The sequence below is a fragment of the Symphalangus syndactylus genome, chromosome 8 (genome assembly GCF_028878055.3).
Source record: "Symphalangus syndactylus isolate Jambi chromosome 8, NHGRI_mSymSyn1-v2.1_pri, whole genome shotgun sequence".
Classification (NCBI taxonomy): Eukaryota; Metazoa; Chordata; class Mammalia; order Primates; family Hylobatidae; genus Symphalangus; species Symphalangus syndactylus.
In genome coordinates this window covers 47,963,849-47,983,635 of record NC_072430.2, presented here as the reverse complement: position 1 = coordinate 47,983,635, position 19,787 = coordinate 47,963,849, and the positions used below count along the sequence as shown (strand labels likewise).

Sequence of the window (19,787 nt, the reverse complement as noted above, 5' to 3'; positions counted from 1 at the left end):
TACAACATTTTCTTTTCTTTTTTTTTTCTGAGATGGAGTCTCTGTCTGTCATCCATGCTACAGCGTAGTGGCACGATCTCGGCTCACTGCAACTTCTGCCTCCCAGGCTCAAGTGATTCTCCTGCCTCAGCCTCCCGAGTAGCTGGGATTACAGGCATGCACCACCACGCCCGGCCAATTTTGGATTTTTAGTAGAGACAGGGTTTCACCATGTTGGCCAGGCTGGCCTTGAACTCCTGACCTCGTGATCTGCCTGCCTCGGCCTCCCAAAGTGCTGGGATTACAGGCGTGAGCCACCGCGCCCGGCCGACTTACAACATTTTCAATTTATGATGGGTTTATCAGACATAAAACCCCATCCTAAGTTGAGGAGCACATGTATTGGGGGATTTTGGTTGGAGAATCTTGATGACCAAGTGTTTCAGAGGCCAGTCCCATGGCACATTGAATGCTAGTTCTGTGGATCCAGGAAGTTAATGGACCCACCTGGCACTTTATTTCTTCCCTTGCAGTCTTCCTAATCCCCTTTCCCCCAGATGTCTTCCCTCCCAGCTTCCCTAGATAACAAAAACTTCCCTTATGCCTAAGGAGTCTGGGTGAGCCCCTGGATATCTTAGGGGCTTTATTGTCTTTCCTAGCTTTAGTAGGGGAACTAACAAAGGCAGATAGACTTCTAAGCTACCATTCTGTACTTGGGCTGGAATCTTCCACAAACTCATGGCTTTGGGCCATAAGCCCAAAGGAGTCATTTCCCAACTTCGGTATTTCAAAACATTAGATATCCTATTTCCTTACAACGTGACTGTCTTGCAGATAAGCACTGCTAGATCCTCTGCACATTCGAGTAAATCCTGTTGTGAATTGAACAGAGTAACTCCTCTTGCTTATCCGGGCAATGTTAAGTGCAGGGCACAGGGAAGTTTAAGCTTTGCCTCTAAGCCTCCATTCTGAGAAGCATCTTACCACCACTGTTCTAACAATGAAATCCAGTTAGGATTCAGACAGGTTTTCGATCCATGTGCACTATTGCATGTGAGAAGCATCAGTGAGAAATTCAAAATTACTTTTAACTATTTGAATTCATGTAATTTAATTCCAATATGAGTGCTCAAGGACAAATGAGCACTCAGATCGGAATATCCCACCTGAGAACCACACAGTTTGTTCAAAACCACTATCCTGCTGCTGCAAGGCTGGGACTCACTGAGCCTTACTTCACCTTGGTGTTTCAATCGTGGCATGCTGTCTTGCTTAGGTCATGGGGGAAGGACAGTCTTCCTTTGGAAGCCTCTGTTTTCCTGACAAGCCTTGGTTGGCAAGAATTTTTCAGTTAACTGTAGCAGGCAGCTTTACAGGCAGGAGATACGAGTTTTGCTTTTTTTTTTTTTTTTTTTTTTTTTTTTAGAAAAAAGTTTGCAGTGCATGCCTGAGGCAAGGCAGGAAATGCAATTTGGTATTTGGAAACATCAGAAAATATTTCTTTGGGAGCCGTTTGTAATGTCACTTCACTGCATTGTTCCCTTTGTTCTAACTAATAAAATTATCAGTTCCAGGGTCTCACTATCTTAAGTCCCTTTAAACCTGGTAAAGGAGACCAAATAAATACCTCCTCCTACCCTGCATTTTATTGTCCAGATGTGACCTTTGTCCCAATACCTAAAAGTGACAATGACCATTGTCATGGATGTAGAACACTGCAGTTTTTCTTCTAGTTTTCAGCATAGCTTTCAATCAAGTTTCCAACTAGGCAAGAATTAAAACAGAAAAGAAATAAAGGAGAGGTGTCTAAGCAACCAAGTCTTCCCTGGAAGAGAAGAGGAAGACGTGAGAAGTGAATAATAGGTTTATTTGCATATACACAAGAGAAGAGTTAACCGTTGCTGGGTGAGAAGGAGGTAAGGCTTCAGCAGAGGAAGGCACCTTGACAGACAAACAAGAGACTCAGCTTATTAAATCAAGCATAGTCACAAACTTCACTTGCCCCAAGCCAACAACTTATTTAACTCATTTACCTGCTATCCTAGAGAATCATTAACAAAACCAGCTGGAAAATAGAGAGAAATGATTTTACATATCTGGACCTGCCACTTAAAACTTTATGTACAGGATGCAGGAAAAAAAACATAAGAGGCACTTCCAAATAGTTCTTGATCTAATCAGTGCCATCTGTCCTGCTATTAAAAATATCTATTATGGAAGAAATTGGGCATTAAATGCGCCATCAAAGTTGGGGCCTCAATTCTAAAACAGTTTAGGCAAAGGTACTCTAGAAGTGGTTCCTGCCAGGTTTCCAGACCCACAACCGTAGACACAAAATCTCTGGAGAGGGTGGAGCAGCTACAAAGCAAGCGTTTCTCACCCTGCTCATGTGTGTGTCTTATGGGGCCTATCACCTGGTGAGCTGAGCCTAGGATGCTGGGAAGCCTCTGCCAAGGATGGAAGGCATACTTGCTAAAAATGATCTTTCTTGGCTTCTCGAGTTAACCAGAATAAACTCTGACTTCTCTTTTGAGTACCCAAATGAGATTAAGGCTTTTAACATGAAAAGACCAAGTTCTGCATTTGGGAATTGTAACTACCAAGTAGCTAGTTCCCAAGGGAACTTTAACTACTTCTCTTCAGGAAGATATGTGGATTGTCCTTTGAGAAGTCAGAAGAGGCTATGTGCTTATTAAAAGAAAATAAATAGAATAGAATAAAGTAAAGGACTGGGTGTGCTGACTAAGAAGGGGAAGAGAAACACACACTGAGTGATCGTATTTTTTTTTGTATATAAAGGATTAAAAAATTCCAATTTAATACATTTTGGAAAAGCAAATGTAAAATGACTTGGGCTTATAAAACCAGCATTTACAATTATCTGTGAATAGTCAAAGACAAATCATAGAACCAATCTGATTACAAATCCAAAGTAATTCTAATGTTGGTTACAGAATCACTTTCCCACTCCCCCAGTAAAAGTCCAGGTGTTAAGTTGTACACACCCCCATGCTACACACACTCCTTCATCTCCTTCTCAGTGTTTTCATACCCCAGCCGCATCACACACACCAGGCACATCTTCTCTTTCACAGAGCTTATCACGATGGTATCTCCTTTTGGCTTAAACCAACCACCTTGTGTTTATAAATAACCCCCCCCCCCCCACCCCCAGTGCCTGAATTCATCCATGTCTTCTGCCTTCATAGGCAGCCTCCCCTTGGCCCCAGTTCCAGCAGGACAGGCCTTTCTCTGAAAGGAAGGCTGGGGCAGTGAGGCCACACTCGTCAGCGTTCGGCCCTACCTACACCAATCCCAGCTGGGCTCCTAGTTGTCTAGCACCTTTGCACTCAAGAAAGTTATATTGTTTTTCTCTCTTCCTCATTTCTTGCCAGTATTCTGCCTTTTCATAACATTTATGCCAACAAGATATCTGGTCATTCCTAGACCTTCCTGTTTTGCACAACCCTTCATAGATAACCGAGTGACTGCAACGCTGAGAATCTGTTGCTCTTTTCTCTTCTAAACCTGTATCTGCCTCAATAAAACTGAGTCTTTTATGGGAACCAGAAGACTTAAGACTAATGGGAACCAGGAGTCATAAGCCAGAGACTCCTCCCCCACACCCTGACTCCTAATAGACCTATTCAATAAGAATCTGTTACCTTGAGATGCCTACTGCTCTGCAAAGTCTAGTGAGAACACCACAGCCTCTATCAACTGCAAGTCTGAGGGAAGATGCCAGTCCCACCAATTCTGACCAATGGTTCTGGGTTGAGTTAAATGAATATAGTACCACATTCTGCTCCTCACTAAGCTTTTTCATTAACACACCTATAACAACTACTTTAGTAGCCTGAGCACAAAGCTCTGGAAAGCTGTCTTTGCCCTTCTTTCACTATGCCTCGATCCATCATGGGAGCCAAGGAAGCACCTGCTGGCCTTGTGAGTGCCTCTTAGGATCTAGCACCTAACTGGTTAAAGTCTGTTATCCATGACTAGCTCTATTTTATGGCCTTCATACAGTACATGTTGCAGCATTGCTCAATTTGCAAACAGTGAAATTTATCAGGAATCTATATTCTCTTGAATCTGATCTTAAGTGCTAAACCTCTCATTAGCATTAAAAATTCTCTTTTTATAGTATGTCCACATTAAATGCTCAATAAAGAAGTGTTACTTAGAGAAAACATGGAAGATTTCTTTAAGAAAGGAACCATGCTTTCCTCTCCAGCGCTGCCAATGGACTGAAGGCCTGTTTCCATTCTCTATTCTTCCAGCATAAATCTACAACTCACTGGCAGCACAACCTGATTTAACAGGCACCCATCATCCAGACCAGAACACCTATGGCATGTAAACAGGGTGAGATGGCAAAAAGTACAAATTCATAGGTCCTTTCTGATGGAGAACTAAAAGAAAGGTCTTATGAGACAATGAGCCCACACGTGCCAGTGTGCGTACACAAGAACAAGTCGAACGTCTCAACAAAGATTTACTTCCACAGAGCCTTGCACGGCACACTATGCTCACGTCTCACTAGAAAGGAGTCACTTGGGTTGTTTTTTTTTCCCTTTCTTAACACAGCACAAGCCAACGGCCAGCTAGACATTCAGACCCGTTGTTGAATGTTGGATAGAAGGGAGCAGCATCAGACACAAAATTTCAGGCCCTGGTTTCATGTGCCTTTAATACTTGTTTTTCCTTTCCTCTGTATTCACTAAACAAATTTTTTTTTGTAAGGCTACTTTTGTAGCTTTTTGTTTTCCCTTTGTATTTATCATGTTTTTAATTTCTTCTCTGAGGAGGAATTCTCTGAATCTGTATCTTCCAATTCAATTCGGTGCCTTTTGAGGCCACTGTGGCCATGAACAGCCCTGCTACTATCTGTGGCTGGGGTGTCAGTGGGGTCCTCTCTTGTTCCAGCATTGGGGGTTTCACAGGCCATTTCAGACCCACAACAATCTTTGTGTAAGAGTGTCCCTGTCAGGGACGAGTTATCACGGTCAGTGTCTGAGTGTCCTGGGGCAGAGTAGGCCACCGCCTCCAGCTCCCCCAAGTTCTGCCCGTTATTGTGAGGGTGAGAGGGACGAGGGTGTAAGCGTCCATTGTTGTGGTTGGCACAGATGGTTTCGAGGCTCCTCTCCTCACTGTCATCAGACTGGGTCCTGGGACAGTTGCCAGACCCGCTGTTGAGAGTGGAGCCAGATGCCTTGGGGACAGGAGGAGAAGGCGGCTCCTCAGCCCGACTGCTCAGGGCCTTTCCATTGAGCTTCTTGGTTTCAAAAGGGTGCTCTACTGAGCCGCTATTGCCAGTGTCCTGAGAGGTACCCTCTGGCACCTCTGCCCAAGCATGGCTGCTGTGCTCATGGCCTGGGCCATTGCTGGGAGTTCTAGGAGTCTCTTCTTTAAAAGTGTCCTTGCTGCAGCCTTCAGGTGGCAGGTCCTGGTTCCTCTGGGCCATTGCTATGTTTAGACAGGCTTCCTTACTGGAAGAAGGGGCTGGGTTGTCTTTGTGGCTGGTTCCTGCTCTCCCTTCGTCTGCCTCCCCGGTCACCAACGAGGTCTCTCCATCTTTGTTATTTGAGTAGGAGATATAAGAGTAGCGGAGCCACTTGTAAGCTTTATAAATTTTTCGCTCAACTGATTCTATGTCAGAAGTCGGTGATGTCCGGCTTGGTTGAATCTCTAGCGTGGAAGTGCTCCGCTCAGGGGACGAGGTTGGGGAGGAGGAGAGGTCATCCACTTTGATCTGGGGGTAATCATAGTTGTCTTCTCCAATGTAAGTGTTGGTGGGCTTTATCGGGACACTGGGCTTGTCTTCTCGGGTTGTCTTCTGTCGGCGCCGCATGGCATTCCGCTGCCAGGTAGAGGCTCGGCGTTCATTCAGCTCCTCCTCATCCTCGGAGCTGCTAGAGCTGCTGGAACTGCTGGATTCATCTTCGGGGCTGGGTGACCGTGGCCGGGGAAAGAGATCTGTGTCTAGTTCCACCTCACAGACATTCTCCTCAGAATCGGACTCATTGGAAAGGGCCAGGAGGCGTTTGTCTTGGTAGCGCCGCAGAGCAGACAGACGCTGCTGGCGAGAGGCTGCGTCCTCACACGTGGGTGTTGGTGGAGTTGAGGCTACTGCGTTTGTGGTGGTGACCCGCAGGGGCCCCAGGTGGAAGGCGTTGTCGGCAGACTCATCTACTGTGGGAGGCGGGGAGCGAGGCAGTGAGGCCGAAGACTCTGAGTCAGTGTAGCCTGAGCGCTCGCTGACCCCTGCGTGCAGTTGGAGGATAGTACTCTCACTGAGGTCACTGTCTGAGTCAGAACTCCAGCCCTCGATCTCTCGGCGTACCAGGGAGTCAAAGAACGCCATCATCCGGGGGTCTTCCTGGACTGACTGGTTGGCGTAGTCATGCGACAGGCCACTCCCACTGTTCAGCACAAGGCTGATGTACTCTTCATGGGTATAGAGGCAGCGGGAATCGTCCTCAATCCGACCATCGAGGTCTCCAGTACATCCTGGCTGCTTGTATGGGCTCCAGATCTGAACAGAAAATGAAAAACAAAAGCAACAAGGAGTAACTGGAAAGTATTCTTTCACTGGTGGTGATAAAGAACACCAAGGCAGAACTTCCCCAGACCCTCCCTGTAATTTAACTAGGACTTGCTAACCAACTTAAAAATAAGTTCTTTACCAGACTGGATCATGTGGGCTGTGTATGAAAACTGAGGCTTTTAGAATCAGATGTGGGGAAATGCATGGTCTAGAACACAGTATTAGCCTAGTGTCAAGAGACCTACCTAAGTCCTGTCTCTAGCCCCAGGGTAATCACATACTTTCTCCACCAGAATCTTCCTCCCTTTTAGTTTCATCTATTAGTAGTTGGACATTATAATAATAATCCTGGAGGATAGAGGGTGACTTGAAGATTGCCCAAGGTGTTAAAGACTTTCAGAAGACCGAAGCTGTGCACAGAGAGGTACTACTTTTCCCAAATGAAAACAGACCCAGCACTCAGCCCTCTATGGTAGTTAATATCTGAGCCTATAGCTCCACTTCTGCCCAACTGCAACATTCCTATTTTTAACTAATGGGAATTGCTCACTGGAGCTTGATAAGAATAGCCAACTGCCTACACTGCAGTTCCCTCTTGGACATACAGGCACCAGTTACCCAGGAAACTGGGTTCTCTTAACCAGGGAGCTGCTGGCTTGCTCCCCAACAAGTCTGTTAGCTATAGGAGTAGGTAGGACACATGCCCCAAGGACAGGTAACTGCAGCCCCACTCAAAATACCCCTCTACTCCATGGTCAGGGACATGGACTCACAGCTAAAAGGCAGCAGAGCTAGGACTCAGACTCAGGTCTGCCTGAGTTAAAGGCTTAACTTTACTGTTATGCAAATTAAGTGCAAGGTAATTAAGCTGTCACTGCAAATGAGAACGATTAGCTCCACCTGACTGCCAGACTGGTTCACAGCAGCACAGAGCAACCCAGTTACATCAGCCTGTAGTCATGGCAACTCAGATGAAATCCCAGGCAATCTTCTTGCCTGACAGGCTGGTGTCTATCTTTAGATGGCATCCAACCCAGAAAACAGTGGCCCCTCAATTCCGCATCCTTCATCTAGACCAAGACTTCGTTTCCCCAAAGCTATCTAAGGACAAATGCACCTCCCTGTGGGAATTCTCCTGAGTCCCATTCCTGCCATGCTTTACTTGGCAATTCCTGAGAGGTGGTATCTCTGCAGAGGAACCCCCAGTTCCAAAGAGGCTGAAGAAACCTTCTAGATTAGCATCTCTCCACCAGTTCCCAACTCAGATTCATTCCTCCTTCAACTTTGTTCCCTACCCATAACTCTAGATGTGGCTCAGATGTTCTCTCCTCTCCAGCTTCATAATCTTACCCTAGAGAGTTTCAAGGGATTGGTTTTCACTTTGGAGTGCACAAGAATCACCAGAAGAGCAATTATAATGTTGATTCCTCAGTCCCACTCTTAGAGGTTCTGATTCAGTAAGTCATGAATAGGTATCAGGACCATGCATTTTTAACCACTCAAGGGATGAGTAAGTAGGGAGACCAACTTTTGAGAAACACTAGACTACAGTTACCATAAAATAAGTAGAATAAAACAAAGGGTTTATCTGAAGGTTTACACACGGTCTCCAGCATGTGGCTTAAGCTATAATTACTATCTCTGCAAACAGATATCTAAGGGAGTAAAAGAGCTTGGTGGCTTAGAAAGGAAGCTGAGGGGTCCAAAAGGGAAAGCCCTTAGGATTTTTTTTTTTTTTTGGCATCTTATTCGTAATTCTGAGCCAAATCTCTCACCGCTCCAGTTTAAAAGTGGTAAAATGTCATTAACCATGTTCTCTAATATGAAGATAAATCTATTTGTACTTCACAGAAACTCACAATTTGTTAACAAAAGTACAAAATAACAACAGTGAGATGCTGGCTTAACTCCTTACAAAGCCCATTTTTAAGTTCCAGTGTATTACTACCCAGCTCCTACATTTTCCCTTCAGGAATGAAAGTCATAACACTGAAAGTTAGTTTGCGTTTGAGCTCTGGAATGTATTAAGCTGAGGTAGACTGTTCATTCCTGAAGCCTGGAGTAATGGAGTGAAACCCAGGATTAAGAGGCAGGAGTCTTGAGTGTGGGTTCCCACTCACTCCCAGTTAGTGGGTGACGCACAGCTCCTTCCTCTGAACAGTAAATTAGATGGGTCTCATCCAATCCTAAGATTCATAGCAAAACAAAACCTTCACTCCAGACACACAGTACAGCGCTTCAGGAGTAAGGGGAGCAGGTAGGAACCCCAGACCTGTCATTTCCTGTGGCCCTGAGCAAATGACCTCACACTTGAAAGCCTGTTTCTTATATGTGTAAATGAGAATGATACCAAAGCCCATACCCAGTACCAATAAATGTGATGTTTTCTCTTTCATTTGGCAATTGAATGCCTCAACCAGAATGTTAAAACCCACCCTCAGAGAAACTTCTGAACATTATAAGTACTGACCATCCCTATTATCTTGGTCCTAATCCTTAGTATTAATATATAAATTCCAACCATTTGTGAAATTGGTAATCTCTTTACACTGGAAAGTTAACAACTCAGAAGTGAATCAATGAAAAACCAACTTCCTGTTACATGTTAAATGTGGCAGCCGGGCGTGGTGGCTCAAGCCTGTAATCCTAGCACTTTGGGAGGCCGTGGCAGGTGGATCACTTAAGGTCAGGAGTTCGAGACCAGCCTGGCCAACGTGGTAAAACCTTGTCTCTACCAAAAATACAAAAATTAGCTGGACTACAGGTGCCTGTAGTCCCAGCTACTAGGGAGGCTGAGACAGGAGAATTGCTTGAACTCGGGAGGAGAAGGTTTCAGTGAGCCGAGATCACGCCACTGCACTCCAGCTTGGGCAACAAGAGCGAAATCCTATCTCAAAAAAAAAAAAAAAAAAAAAAAAAATCTATCTATCTATCTATCTATCTATCTATCTATCTATCTATCTATCTATATGGCTAGACGTGTCTTATCATCGGGCAAAGTTCATGAGAAAGAGCCAGGCATGGTGGCTCACACCTGTAATCCCAGCACTTTGGGACGTCAAGGCAGGAAGATCGCTTGAGCCCAGGAATTTGAGACCAATCTGGACAACATGGCAAAACCCTGTCTCTACAAAATACAAAAATTGGCCAGGAGTGGTGGTGTACACCTGAAGTCCCAGCTACTTAGGAGCCTGAGGTGGGAGGATCACCTAAGCTGGGGGAGGTTGAGGCTGCAGTGAGCCATGATCGTGCCACTGTACTCCAGCCTGCTGGGTGACACAGTAAGATCCTGTCTCAAAAAAAAAAAGGAAAAGAAAGAAAGAAGTGAAGAGACAAGACGAGAGATGACACAAATATTTTCCTCTCCATGCACAGTGAAGTTTAGCTTAAGGGGCTGCTGAGAAAAAGGATGCAGTTCAATTCTTATTCAAACATCATAAAAATGGAAAGCAATTAAGTGACAAGTGTTTGAGTTACACAAGTGATCATGATACGCTTTTATTTTTGGGAAAGGGTCCCACTCTGTCACCCACACTGGAGTGCAGTGGCATGAACAAGGCTCACTGCAGCTTTCAATCTTGGGCCCAAGTGATCCTCCCACCTCAGCCTCCCGAGTAACTGGGAGCACAGGCGGGCACCACCATGCCTGGCTAATTTTTAAATTTTTCATAGAGATGGGGTTTCCCTGTGTCGTCCCTGACAACAGGGACTCTTCTCCTAGCCAGGAAGGTGGCAGTAAAGGACAAGGACAGAGAGAAGGGGGAGTAGAGAGAGAAAAGCAGGTCTCAGGCTGGACCAGAACGTGGTGGCTAATGCTCTTTGAGCCACTGATCTTCTCAGAAATAGCAGGCAGGAAAGTGACATTTATTAAAATAGGAGTTAGGCACAGGTAATTCACAAGGCACTCCTGGGTGGTAAGTCACTGTCAGCACCCTCACTTTCCAGATGGGAGACAGAACCAAGGGTCGAGACTCAGTGGCCTTTCAGGATAATGTAAGTGCAGGGTGAGGCAGTAATTCCAATTGAGATGAGGCCAGCATGGCCATTGGTCTCATCCTTCTCCTTACCACCTCCCTTCCTGCAATGCTTAGTGCCATGCCATTCCCAGCCAGACTTTGAATGGGGATGACACTTGTGAGACAGCAAAGCTGAGGACTCCAGAGCTTTTTGCTTTCCTTCTCACTATGATCATCTGTACATACTTAATGTTTCAGAGGGCTAAATGTGCCTCCTGGTGGAAAAGGGTTCAGATCCCATGCAAACCAGGGAGCAGTGAGCTCCACAGTTCAGTCTGGATAACCTCACAGAGAAAACACTTCTTTCTCTTTTTCCTCTGAGAACTTGGCTAGTTTGCAACATACGACATTTAGGGCAAGGACTTCAGTTGACTAAACAATAAATAGGGAGACTTATCACAGAAGCATCCCAGAGTGCACACTCAAACAGGAATTCCTCTTGTAAAGGAGATGCCCAAGCAGAAAGCTGTCTGAGAAAGAGAATGACGTCAACAGGCCCGGAGAGGACACATTACAGAGTCAACCCATTAGTCATCGGCCAAAGGAGAGGGGAAAGCAATGCAAGGGACTGGGCCATTTCAATGACTGCCCTACTGAAAGGATAGAATCCCAGCAGCAGAATCAGGCTGCTTGCTGCCTTCCCACCAGCATGGCAAATGTGGTGGTGACTGGGAAGAACAAAGGGCAGGGCTCTATCCTAGCTTTGCCACCAATTAGCTGTGTGATCTTGGACAGTTAATTTATAATTTAAATCTCATCATCTGTAAAAAGAAAAAATCAGTAAAAATGATTTCCTCATTCTAGCCCCACGGGGAAATGTGTGCTGCCATGAAAGTCAGCTCTGATCCACAGGACCAGCAAAGCCTAAGTCAAGGAAGTTGGACTAAGGGCAAATAAAAATACTGACCTACATGCCAATATTATATTTCTTTTTTTTTTTTTTTTTTGGAGACAGAGTCTCGCTTTGTCACTCAGGCTGGAGTGCAGTGGAGCAATCTTGGCTCACTACAACCTCTGTGTCCTGGGTTCAAGCGATCCTCCTGCCTCAGCCTCCTGAGTAGCTGAGACTACAGGCACACACCACCACACTCAACTAATTTTTGTATTTTTAGTAGAGACAGAGTTTCACCCTTTGTGCCAGGCTGGTCTCGAACACCTGACCTCAGCTGATCCACTTGCCTCGGCCTCCCAGGGTGTTGGGATTACAGGCGTGAGCCACCACACCTGGCCTCAATATTTTATTTCTGACAGCTGCCCCCTGCCATCAAGCACAACTTGATTTAGCTCTGGATAGTTTTTTTTAAGAACAGAAGAAAATAAAAATTATTAAATAAAATAATCACAAGTTAATTTTTATTTTTTTTCTCTGAAAACTCTCAGGTTTTCAAAGTCATTTTAATAAAAAAATTGAGGATTTTTTTTTTTTAAACAGGGTCTCACTCTGTTGCCTAGGCTGGAGTGCAGTGGTGGGAACATGGTTCACTGTAGCACGACCTCCTAGGTTCAAGCAATCCCTCAGCCTCAGCCTCCCGAGTAGCTAAGACCATAGGTATACACTAATTTTTAAATTTTTTGTCGAGACTGGGTCCCACTATGGTGCCCAGGCTGGTCTCAAACTCCTGGGCTCAAGTGATCCTTTTGCCTCAGCCTCCCAAAGTACTGGGATTACAGGTGTGAGCCATCACACCCAGCCAAAATCAAGGTATTTTAGCTTTTGGCAGGAACATCACCTATTCTTACTTAAAAGTCATTATCTCAGGGACCTCAAGAATTAATCATTTACCCTGAATTCTCATTCTCAGATGTGGAAAAAATGGTACTATAAACTGGAATACAAGTGGTGGGCAGTGGGTTATCCTTCTGTGGACACAGGCCAGACTAGGAACCACTTTTGCAGTTATAAAAACATTTCTTGGTAGAGGTGAGTTCATTCAGCCAATGTGCAAATGATGCAAGTATTTAGTATTCGTACCCAAGTAGTCTCAATTACAACCACATGCAGTAGTTTTTGTGATATATCCTGAGACAATTTAACTATGATTCTGGCAATCAGTAGTTTTATCCATGCCATATTAGGAGCGCAATTAATGCAAAGTACATGCAAAGTAACTGAGGGGATAGTGGCTCTCCTAACCTCCAGATGAGGTTTGGAAAACAGAATTCATTATACTCAAGGCCAAAGGCATTTGAAAATGTTGCAGCATACAAGGTAGTGTCTAGAAGACAACCTCTGTTTCAAAGCCTAGTGATTAGTTTAAAAAAATGGTTCCAAGCCAGGTACAGTGGTGCATGCCTGTAGTTCCAGCTACTTTGGGGGGCTCAGGCAGAAGGATCTCTTGAGCCCATAAGTTTGAGTCCAGCTTGGGCAACATAGCAACATCCTGTCTCTAAGAAAAATTTTTAAATGAAAAACTAAATGGTTCTGAAAAGAGCATTTTAAATCACCTTTCTTTTTTTTTTTAATTTATTTATTTTTATTTTTTATTTTTTAAGATGATGTCTTGCTATGTTCCCCAGGCTGGCCTCAAACTCTTAGGCTGAAGTGATCCTCCTGCCTCAGCCTCCCAAGTAGCTGGGACTACAGGTACTGTCACTATGCCTGGCATCACTTTTTAATATCAGCTTTCTAATATTTTGTGGTATGTTAAAATCTGAGAATTCTGATAGACCTTTAGTATGTTTAAATATGAGGTCCTACATATATTGTTCTAGTTTCTTCTAATTATAAATTGTGAGAATTTCTCTAAAAGGACAGAAGGGGAAGGTGCCTCACCTTGATAATCTTTTCTACACCAGAAGAGCAGATCATGTAGGTGTGGGGATTAAATCGGACTTGGTTAACAATAGATCGATGTCCTTTCAGCACCATGAAGGCTCCGTTGACCACCCTACCAATGCCACCTGGGAAAACAGAAGGAAACAAAAATCAGATGATGAAATGAATGAAAGTAAATAGGTTCCAGTAATGGCAGATAAACAGCTCTGAATGGGAGCAAAGATTTTTGGATTATACCACCAGCAGAATGCTTAATCTTACAGATAAGTTGCTATGGAAAGAGAGAAGATGAAACACCTCTCAGCATATGTGCTCTTATGAACAGCCTTTATTTAGCCTTTAAGCATTGCCCACACTCACCCACTGCAATTCCATTGTCAATGAAACCAAAGCCACTTAAAACATTTCTCAAATTTTTGATCCCCAAGATAGAATCCAAGTGTTACCTTAGAAAAGGCTAACCATGAGCAAAATGAGACTGAACTGCTTGGGAATAGTTAGGCAGCTGAACCAAGGACATGCAGAACCAGAAGCATATAATGACTTAAATGTACAAAAAACATCCTAATCCGTTTGCCCTCAGTTTCTATGATGAAGACAGCAAACAAAACAAAACACAAAACACCATAAAAACCAAAACCACTGGGGGAAATAATAGAGAGAATACTTTTTCCCCCAATAGCAGGGAGAACTAAGGATATAGAAAGAATGAAAAATTTGGATCACTTTCATAATAAGCAGGGTCCAAGTACTGAAAATAAGAATTAGAGAGTGGGCCTTAAAGATACCATGTATAGATTAAAGTCAAGAGGATATCGATAGAAAGCTGTATCTTAAGGACCATCCTGTAGGCTTCCTTCTTCAGTGAATGAGAAAGGTGCCAGAGGCCTGGAACTTGTAACATAAATAAACATGTTATCATTTATGAACTTGGGATAAATTCAAAGGTTCCACTGCACTGGTAATGGTATCAAACCCATCCAGAACACATGCACATAAATTCTGCTCAAGTTCCTTCTGAGCCATCAGACAACTCAGTACACACAGAGAAACATGTGCCCTTGGCTAATCGGCAAAATGTGTTGCATCCAGACACAAACAAATGAGTGTTCATTTATCTACTCAAGGGACTCCCCCTTGGTCCCTACCAGGAGCATGGCGCCACTAGGCCACAAAGTATCATTAGACAGTCTCTGCTCCAAGTGCCTCCTTCCACTCCCAACTCCACCTTGTTCACTCATTCCAAATATTTCTCAATGTCTGTGTTTGGAGGGAAAATGACTACAACAATGTCCCTTCCGGCCGGGCGCGGTGGCTCAAGCCTGTAATCCCAGCACTTTGGGAGGCCGAGGCGGGCGGATCACGAGGTCAGGAGATCGAGACCATCCTGGCTAACACGGTGAAACCCTGTCTCTACTAAAAATACAAAAAATTAGCCGGGCGTGTTGGCGGGCGCCTGTAGTCCCAGCTCCTCGGGAGGCTGAGGCAGGAGAATGGCCTGAACCCGGGAGGCGGAGCTTGCAGTGAGCCGAGATCGCGCCACTGCACTCCAGCCTGGGTGACACAGCAAGACTCCGTCTCAAAAAAAAAAAAAAACAATGTCCCTTCCCCAGAAATAATATGGCTGTAGGGGTATCTTCTGCTTTTGGCCCCCTAACACAACTCTTGTCTCATGCAAGAGATACCTCCTTATTGCCATGTACATCTTTTTTATGACAGCAAAAGGTTCCAGACTGCACCCATCTGTTCACTCAGCCAGCTTTAGACACTCAATCTATTTGGTGGGTGACAAAATTGTTCTCCATATTTGACAATAATATTTGAATTGTCCAGAATGGAAAATATATTTATCATATTCATATCTCAGCCCAATATCAAGTTTGCTAATAAACCATAAAAAAAAGAGAGGGACTAGGACACAGGATTAGTGGATTTTTCATGGAGAAAGAGGATGAGGAAAAGTTAGGCACTGACGTAGACTGCCATGGTGGGAACCCCTAGCACTGGGTTCCTAAGGTGGGATGAAAGGGAAGCTGGCCCTAGTCAAAATGAAAATAAACTAGAGAGAATTAGGGAAGAGGGATAAATAGGAATCTAAAGAACCCAAAAATAGTTGTTTTGACAGAGAGATCCTACCATCCCCCAAAAGTTCCTTTGGGTCTATTTCTTCTAGATAAGGTTAATTATGACAAGTAGCATTTCTGCTCATGGGTCTCCTCTGAATTTTACTTTTTTAACATCCTACTTCTACCTCTACTCCCACTGGGGTGGTAAAGCAAAGAAACTTTGATTTAAATCTAGTAACAGTCTCTTGTTTAATCCTACTGCCTCAAAAAAAGGGGAGATATGGGGGGATTTAAGTGACTTATCCCAAGTCATAAAGCTAGAAAATGGTAGAGTCAAGATTTGAGCCAGAGTCTGGCTACAATGCCTAATGTGCTTTCCACCATATCAGCTGCCTTTGGAAGACAGAAGAGTTTAAATAGGAATGGAGTTAGAAGCTTACATTCAAAAGATTTAGATTTCTAAATCTTTCTGGCAGTTATTAGATAGGTGGTTTTCTTCTGAAGTTCTAAATTAAAAGGAGGGGCACTGTATTCAATGGTATCCTGAGCACATGCTCTACAGCATTATCATAAGCCATTTCATCACACCGCTGACACTGAGTACACAATGAGAATAGTACTGGATCTGTCTTACCTACTCTTGCATACCTAGAACCTGGGGTACAATGTCCAAAGTCCACCAGGTGCATAAATACTTGCTGAATACATAGTGTTTGAAAAGAGCAATTTTAGAATAAGTATGTCAAAAGAAGACAGCCGGAAGGTCTCATAATATAAAGAATCAGCTATCATAGAACTAAAGTGCATTAACCAAACCAATCTTTCTGACTTGGAACACAAAGTAACTATCAGATCTAAAGACTAATTGAAGGCTATCAATGCCTGAAAATTCAGACCATGGAAAAACTGGTTCTCTTACACTTTCTTTTTTTTTTTTTTTTTTGAGACAGAGTCTCGCTCTGTCGCCCAGGCTGGAGTGCAGTGGCGCGATCTCGGCTCACTGCAAGCTCCGCCTCCCGGGTTCACGCCATTCTCCTGCCTCAGCCTCTCCGAGTAGCTGGGACTACAGGCGCCCGCCACCACGCCCAGGTAATTTTTTGTATTTTTAGTAGAGACGGGGTTTCACCGTGGTCTCGATCTCCTGACCTCGTGATCCGCCCGCCTCGGCCTCCCAAAGTGCTGGGATTACAAGCGTGAGCCACCGCGCCCGGCCCTCTCTTACACTTTCATGCAATATGACCTCTTTTTTTTTTTTTTTTTTTTTTTTGAGACGGAGTCTTGCTCTGTTGCCCAGGCTGGAGTGCAGTGGCTCGATCTCAGCTCACTGCAACCTCCACCTCCCAGGTTCAAGCAATTCTCTGCCTCAGCCTCCTGAGTAGCTGAGATTATAGGCATCCACCACCACGCCCAGCTAATTTTTGTATTATCAGTAGAGACAGGGTTTCACCATCTTAGGCTGGCCTTGAACTCCTGACCTCATGATCCACCCGCCTCGGCCTCCCAAAGTGCTGGGATTACAGGCGTGAGCCACCGTGCCCAGCCCTGATTTCTCTTCTTGGTAGCAATTTTAACACAAGGTCTTTTTTGCCCTTCTTTCCACCCATGCTGGTACCTAGGAAATCTGAAAAAGAAGAGGAAATCAATAAACCCAGAGACTGATGGTAAAAATAGGTACAGGCAGAATTATAGTGGCCATTTGTTTAAGGTAACCAAGACTGTGTACAATCATAGCAATAAATGGCTTCAGAGAGGTTTTTCATAGTTTCTTTCCTGGTTCCCAGGTTTGAGATTATTGAATATAGCTGCTACTGAACAGTTTACATACAATAACTTTTTGAGATTAGTCCTAGAAATTTGTATAAGCCAGACAGCTTCTCCTCTAATTTGAAATAGCTAAAGTCAAAATGCCAATATCAGAAAGAATCTAGGGTCTCCTTTACTCTGTCATCTAACCAGACCGTGCTGGTCAACAGTAGTATCAAATTGGAAGGAGATAGGAAGGGCATATTTTTATCCAAGAACTATATAACCCACATAATCTCCCTTCAGGGTCATCTCTTAAGACTGTGGGTAAGGAACAACTTCACCCCCCTGGTTGTTGAACTAAGTCCTGACCAAATCGCTAATAATGGGTACCAATAAATAAAATACCACGTACCCAGGAAAAAAGATCTCATTCCTGAGCTGCCATTTGTTTATAAAATTCTGTATAAACCAACAGTCATTTCTCTGGGCCATCTGCTTTCGTTGGCTTAGCCAAATGTGCTGACACTATTTTTTTGTGAGATGGAGTCTTGCTCTGTTGCCCAGGCTGGAGTACCGTGGCACTATCTCAGCTCCCTGCAACCTCCGCCTCCCAGGTTCAAGCAGTTCTCCTGCCTCAGCCTTCTGACTAGCTGGGATTACAGGCACACACCACCACGCCCGGCTAATTTTTTTGTATTTTTAGTAGAGATGGGGTTTCACCATGTGGGTTAGGCTGGTCTCCAACTCCTGACCTCATAATCTGCCCACCTTGGCCTCCCAAAGTGCTGGGATTACAGGCATGAGCCACTGCACCTGGCAAGCTGACACTCCTTTTTAAGTTTAGTTCCTAAGTTGAGGCCAAAGTCCCCATATATTAATCTTTCTTTGATTTAGAAGAGATGGTAGGGCGGTAGGGAAGACTATAACCATATCTATTGTAAGATCTCAGAAAAGAAAATGAGAACAAGGTATCTCACAGAATTTCAGTATCAGTAATCCACTTACTACCTTAGGGGACCCCAGGATCCCAGGGGAAAACACCTTGCTCAAAATTCAGATAAAGATCTTTCTAAATGCCAAGGCCAAATGTCTCCCTAGAGAAGACTAAGGGAAATGTGTATGTCCTAATTTCCCTCCCTTCTCTACTTATGGCCCACTTTCATAACATTCAGTCAGGGGTTTATTGCCTCAGGCCTTTGAAGAGCCAGAATACTATTCCCATTTCTAGCCAATTTCAGTTGCTTTTGTTTAGTGTCAAGTTCATTTGCTTCATGAAGTCCTCCAAGAATGAGTATGTTTTTGACTTAAAAGCTGAAAGCAATGTGGTCAAGATTTCTTGATGTCTTGGTCTAATAGCAATTTATCAATCATGCTGGGACACTGTCCTCAATGGCACTTTGGGCTATAAAAGAGACCACTTAAGTATTCTGTACTGAAATCAATCCCAAATGCAACCTGGACAAAACACCAGGATTAATTTTCTTGCTGGAGTCTTTGGACTTTTTGCCCTTTCCTTGCAACCCATTATGGTCATGCACTGCATAATGATGTTTCAGTCAATGACAGCGGTCCCATAAGATTATAAAACTGTATTTTGGCCAGGAGCAGTGGCTCACACCTGTAATCCCGGCACTTTCGGAGACCAAAGTGGGCGGATCACATGAGGCCAGAAGTTTGAGACCAGCCTGGTCAACATGGCAAAACCCTGTCTTTATTAAATATACAAAAATTAGCCGGGTGTGGTGGTGCACGTCTGTAATCCCGGCTACTCGGGAGGCTGAGGCATGAGAATCACTTGAATCCATTAGTTGGAGGTTGCAGTGAACTTAGATTACACCACTGTACTCAAGCCTAGGTGACAGAGCGAGACTGTCTCAAACACACACACACACACACACACACACACAAAACCCTGTATCTTCACTGTATCTTTTTCATGTTTAGTTATGTTTAGCTACACAAACACTTACCATTGTGTTCCCATTGCCTTCAGTATTCAGTATAGTCACATGCTATACAGGTTTGTAGCCTAGAAGCAATAGGCTATACCATACAGCCTAGGTGTGTACTGCGCTCTACCACCTAGATTTGTGTAAATACACTCTATGATTTTTTTTTTTTTTTTTTTTTTTTGAGACGGAGTCTTTCTCTGTCCCCCACGCTGGAGTGCAGTGGCGCGATCTCGGCTCACTGCAAGCTCCGCCTCCCGGGTTCAGGCCATTCTCCTGCCTCAGCCTCCCAAGTAGCTGGGACTACAGGCGCCCGCCAACACGCCCGGCTAATTTTTTTTGTATTTTTAGTAGAGACGGGGTTTCACCGTGTTAGCCAGGATGGTCTCGATCTCCTGACCTTGTGATCCACCCACCTCGGCCTCCCAAAGTGCTGGAATTACAGGCTTGAGCCACCGCGCCCGGCCCACCCTATCATTTTTGCACAACAAATCGCCTAATGACACGTTTCTCAGAATGCATCCTCATTGTTAAGTGGCTCATGACTATAATAGGTGGAACAAACACCTTTGTAAGAATGGGAAGGCCGGGCGCGGTGGCTCACACTTGTAATCCCAGCACTTTGGGAGGCCGAGGCGGGCGGATCACGAGGTCAGGAGATCGAGACCACAGTGAAACCCCGTTTCTACTAAAAATACAAAAAAATTA

General features: G+C 44.4%; 1 protein-coding gene across 5 annotated transcripts in view; it reads right to left on the bottom strand.

Annotated features, from left to right (window-relative positions):
• Positions 1-1,825: 1,825 nt before the first annotated feature.
• Positions 1,826-19,787, bottom strand: part of DCAF5 (DDB1 and CUL4 associated factor 5) — a 108,490-nt gene continuing 90,528 nt past the window's right edge. For all 5 annotated transcript variants that reach the window (XM_055289033.1, XM_055289032.2, XM_055289035.2 and 2 more), the window contains exons 8-9: positions 13,316-13,443; positions 1,826-6,514 (exon numbers count right to left, since the gene is read on the bottom strand). In XM_055289033.1, the coding sequence (XP_055145008.1) occupies positions 4,760-6,514; positions 13,316-13,443 (1,883 nt within the window). In that variant the 3' untranslated portion in view covers positions 1,826-4,759. The remainder of the gene's footprint in view (positions 6,515-13,315; positions 13,444-19,787) is intronic.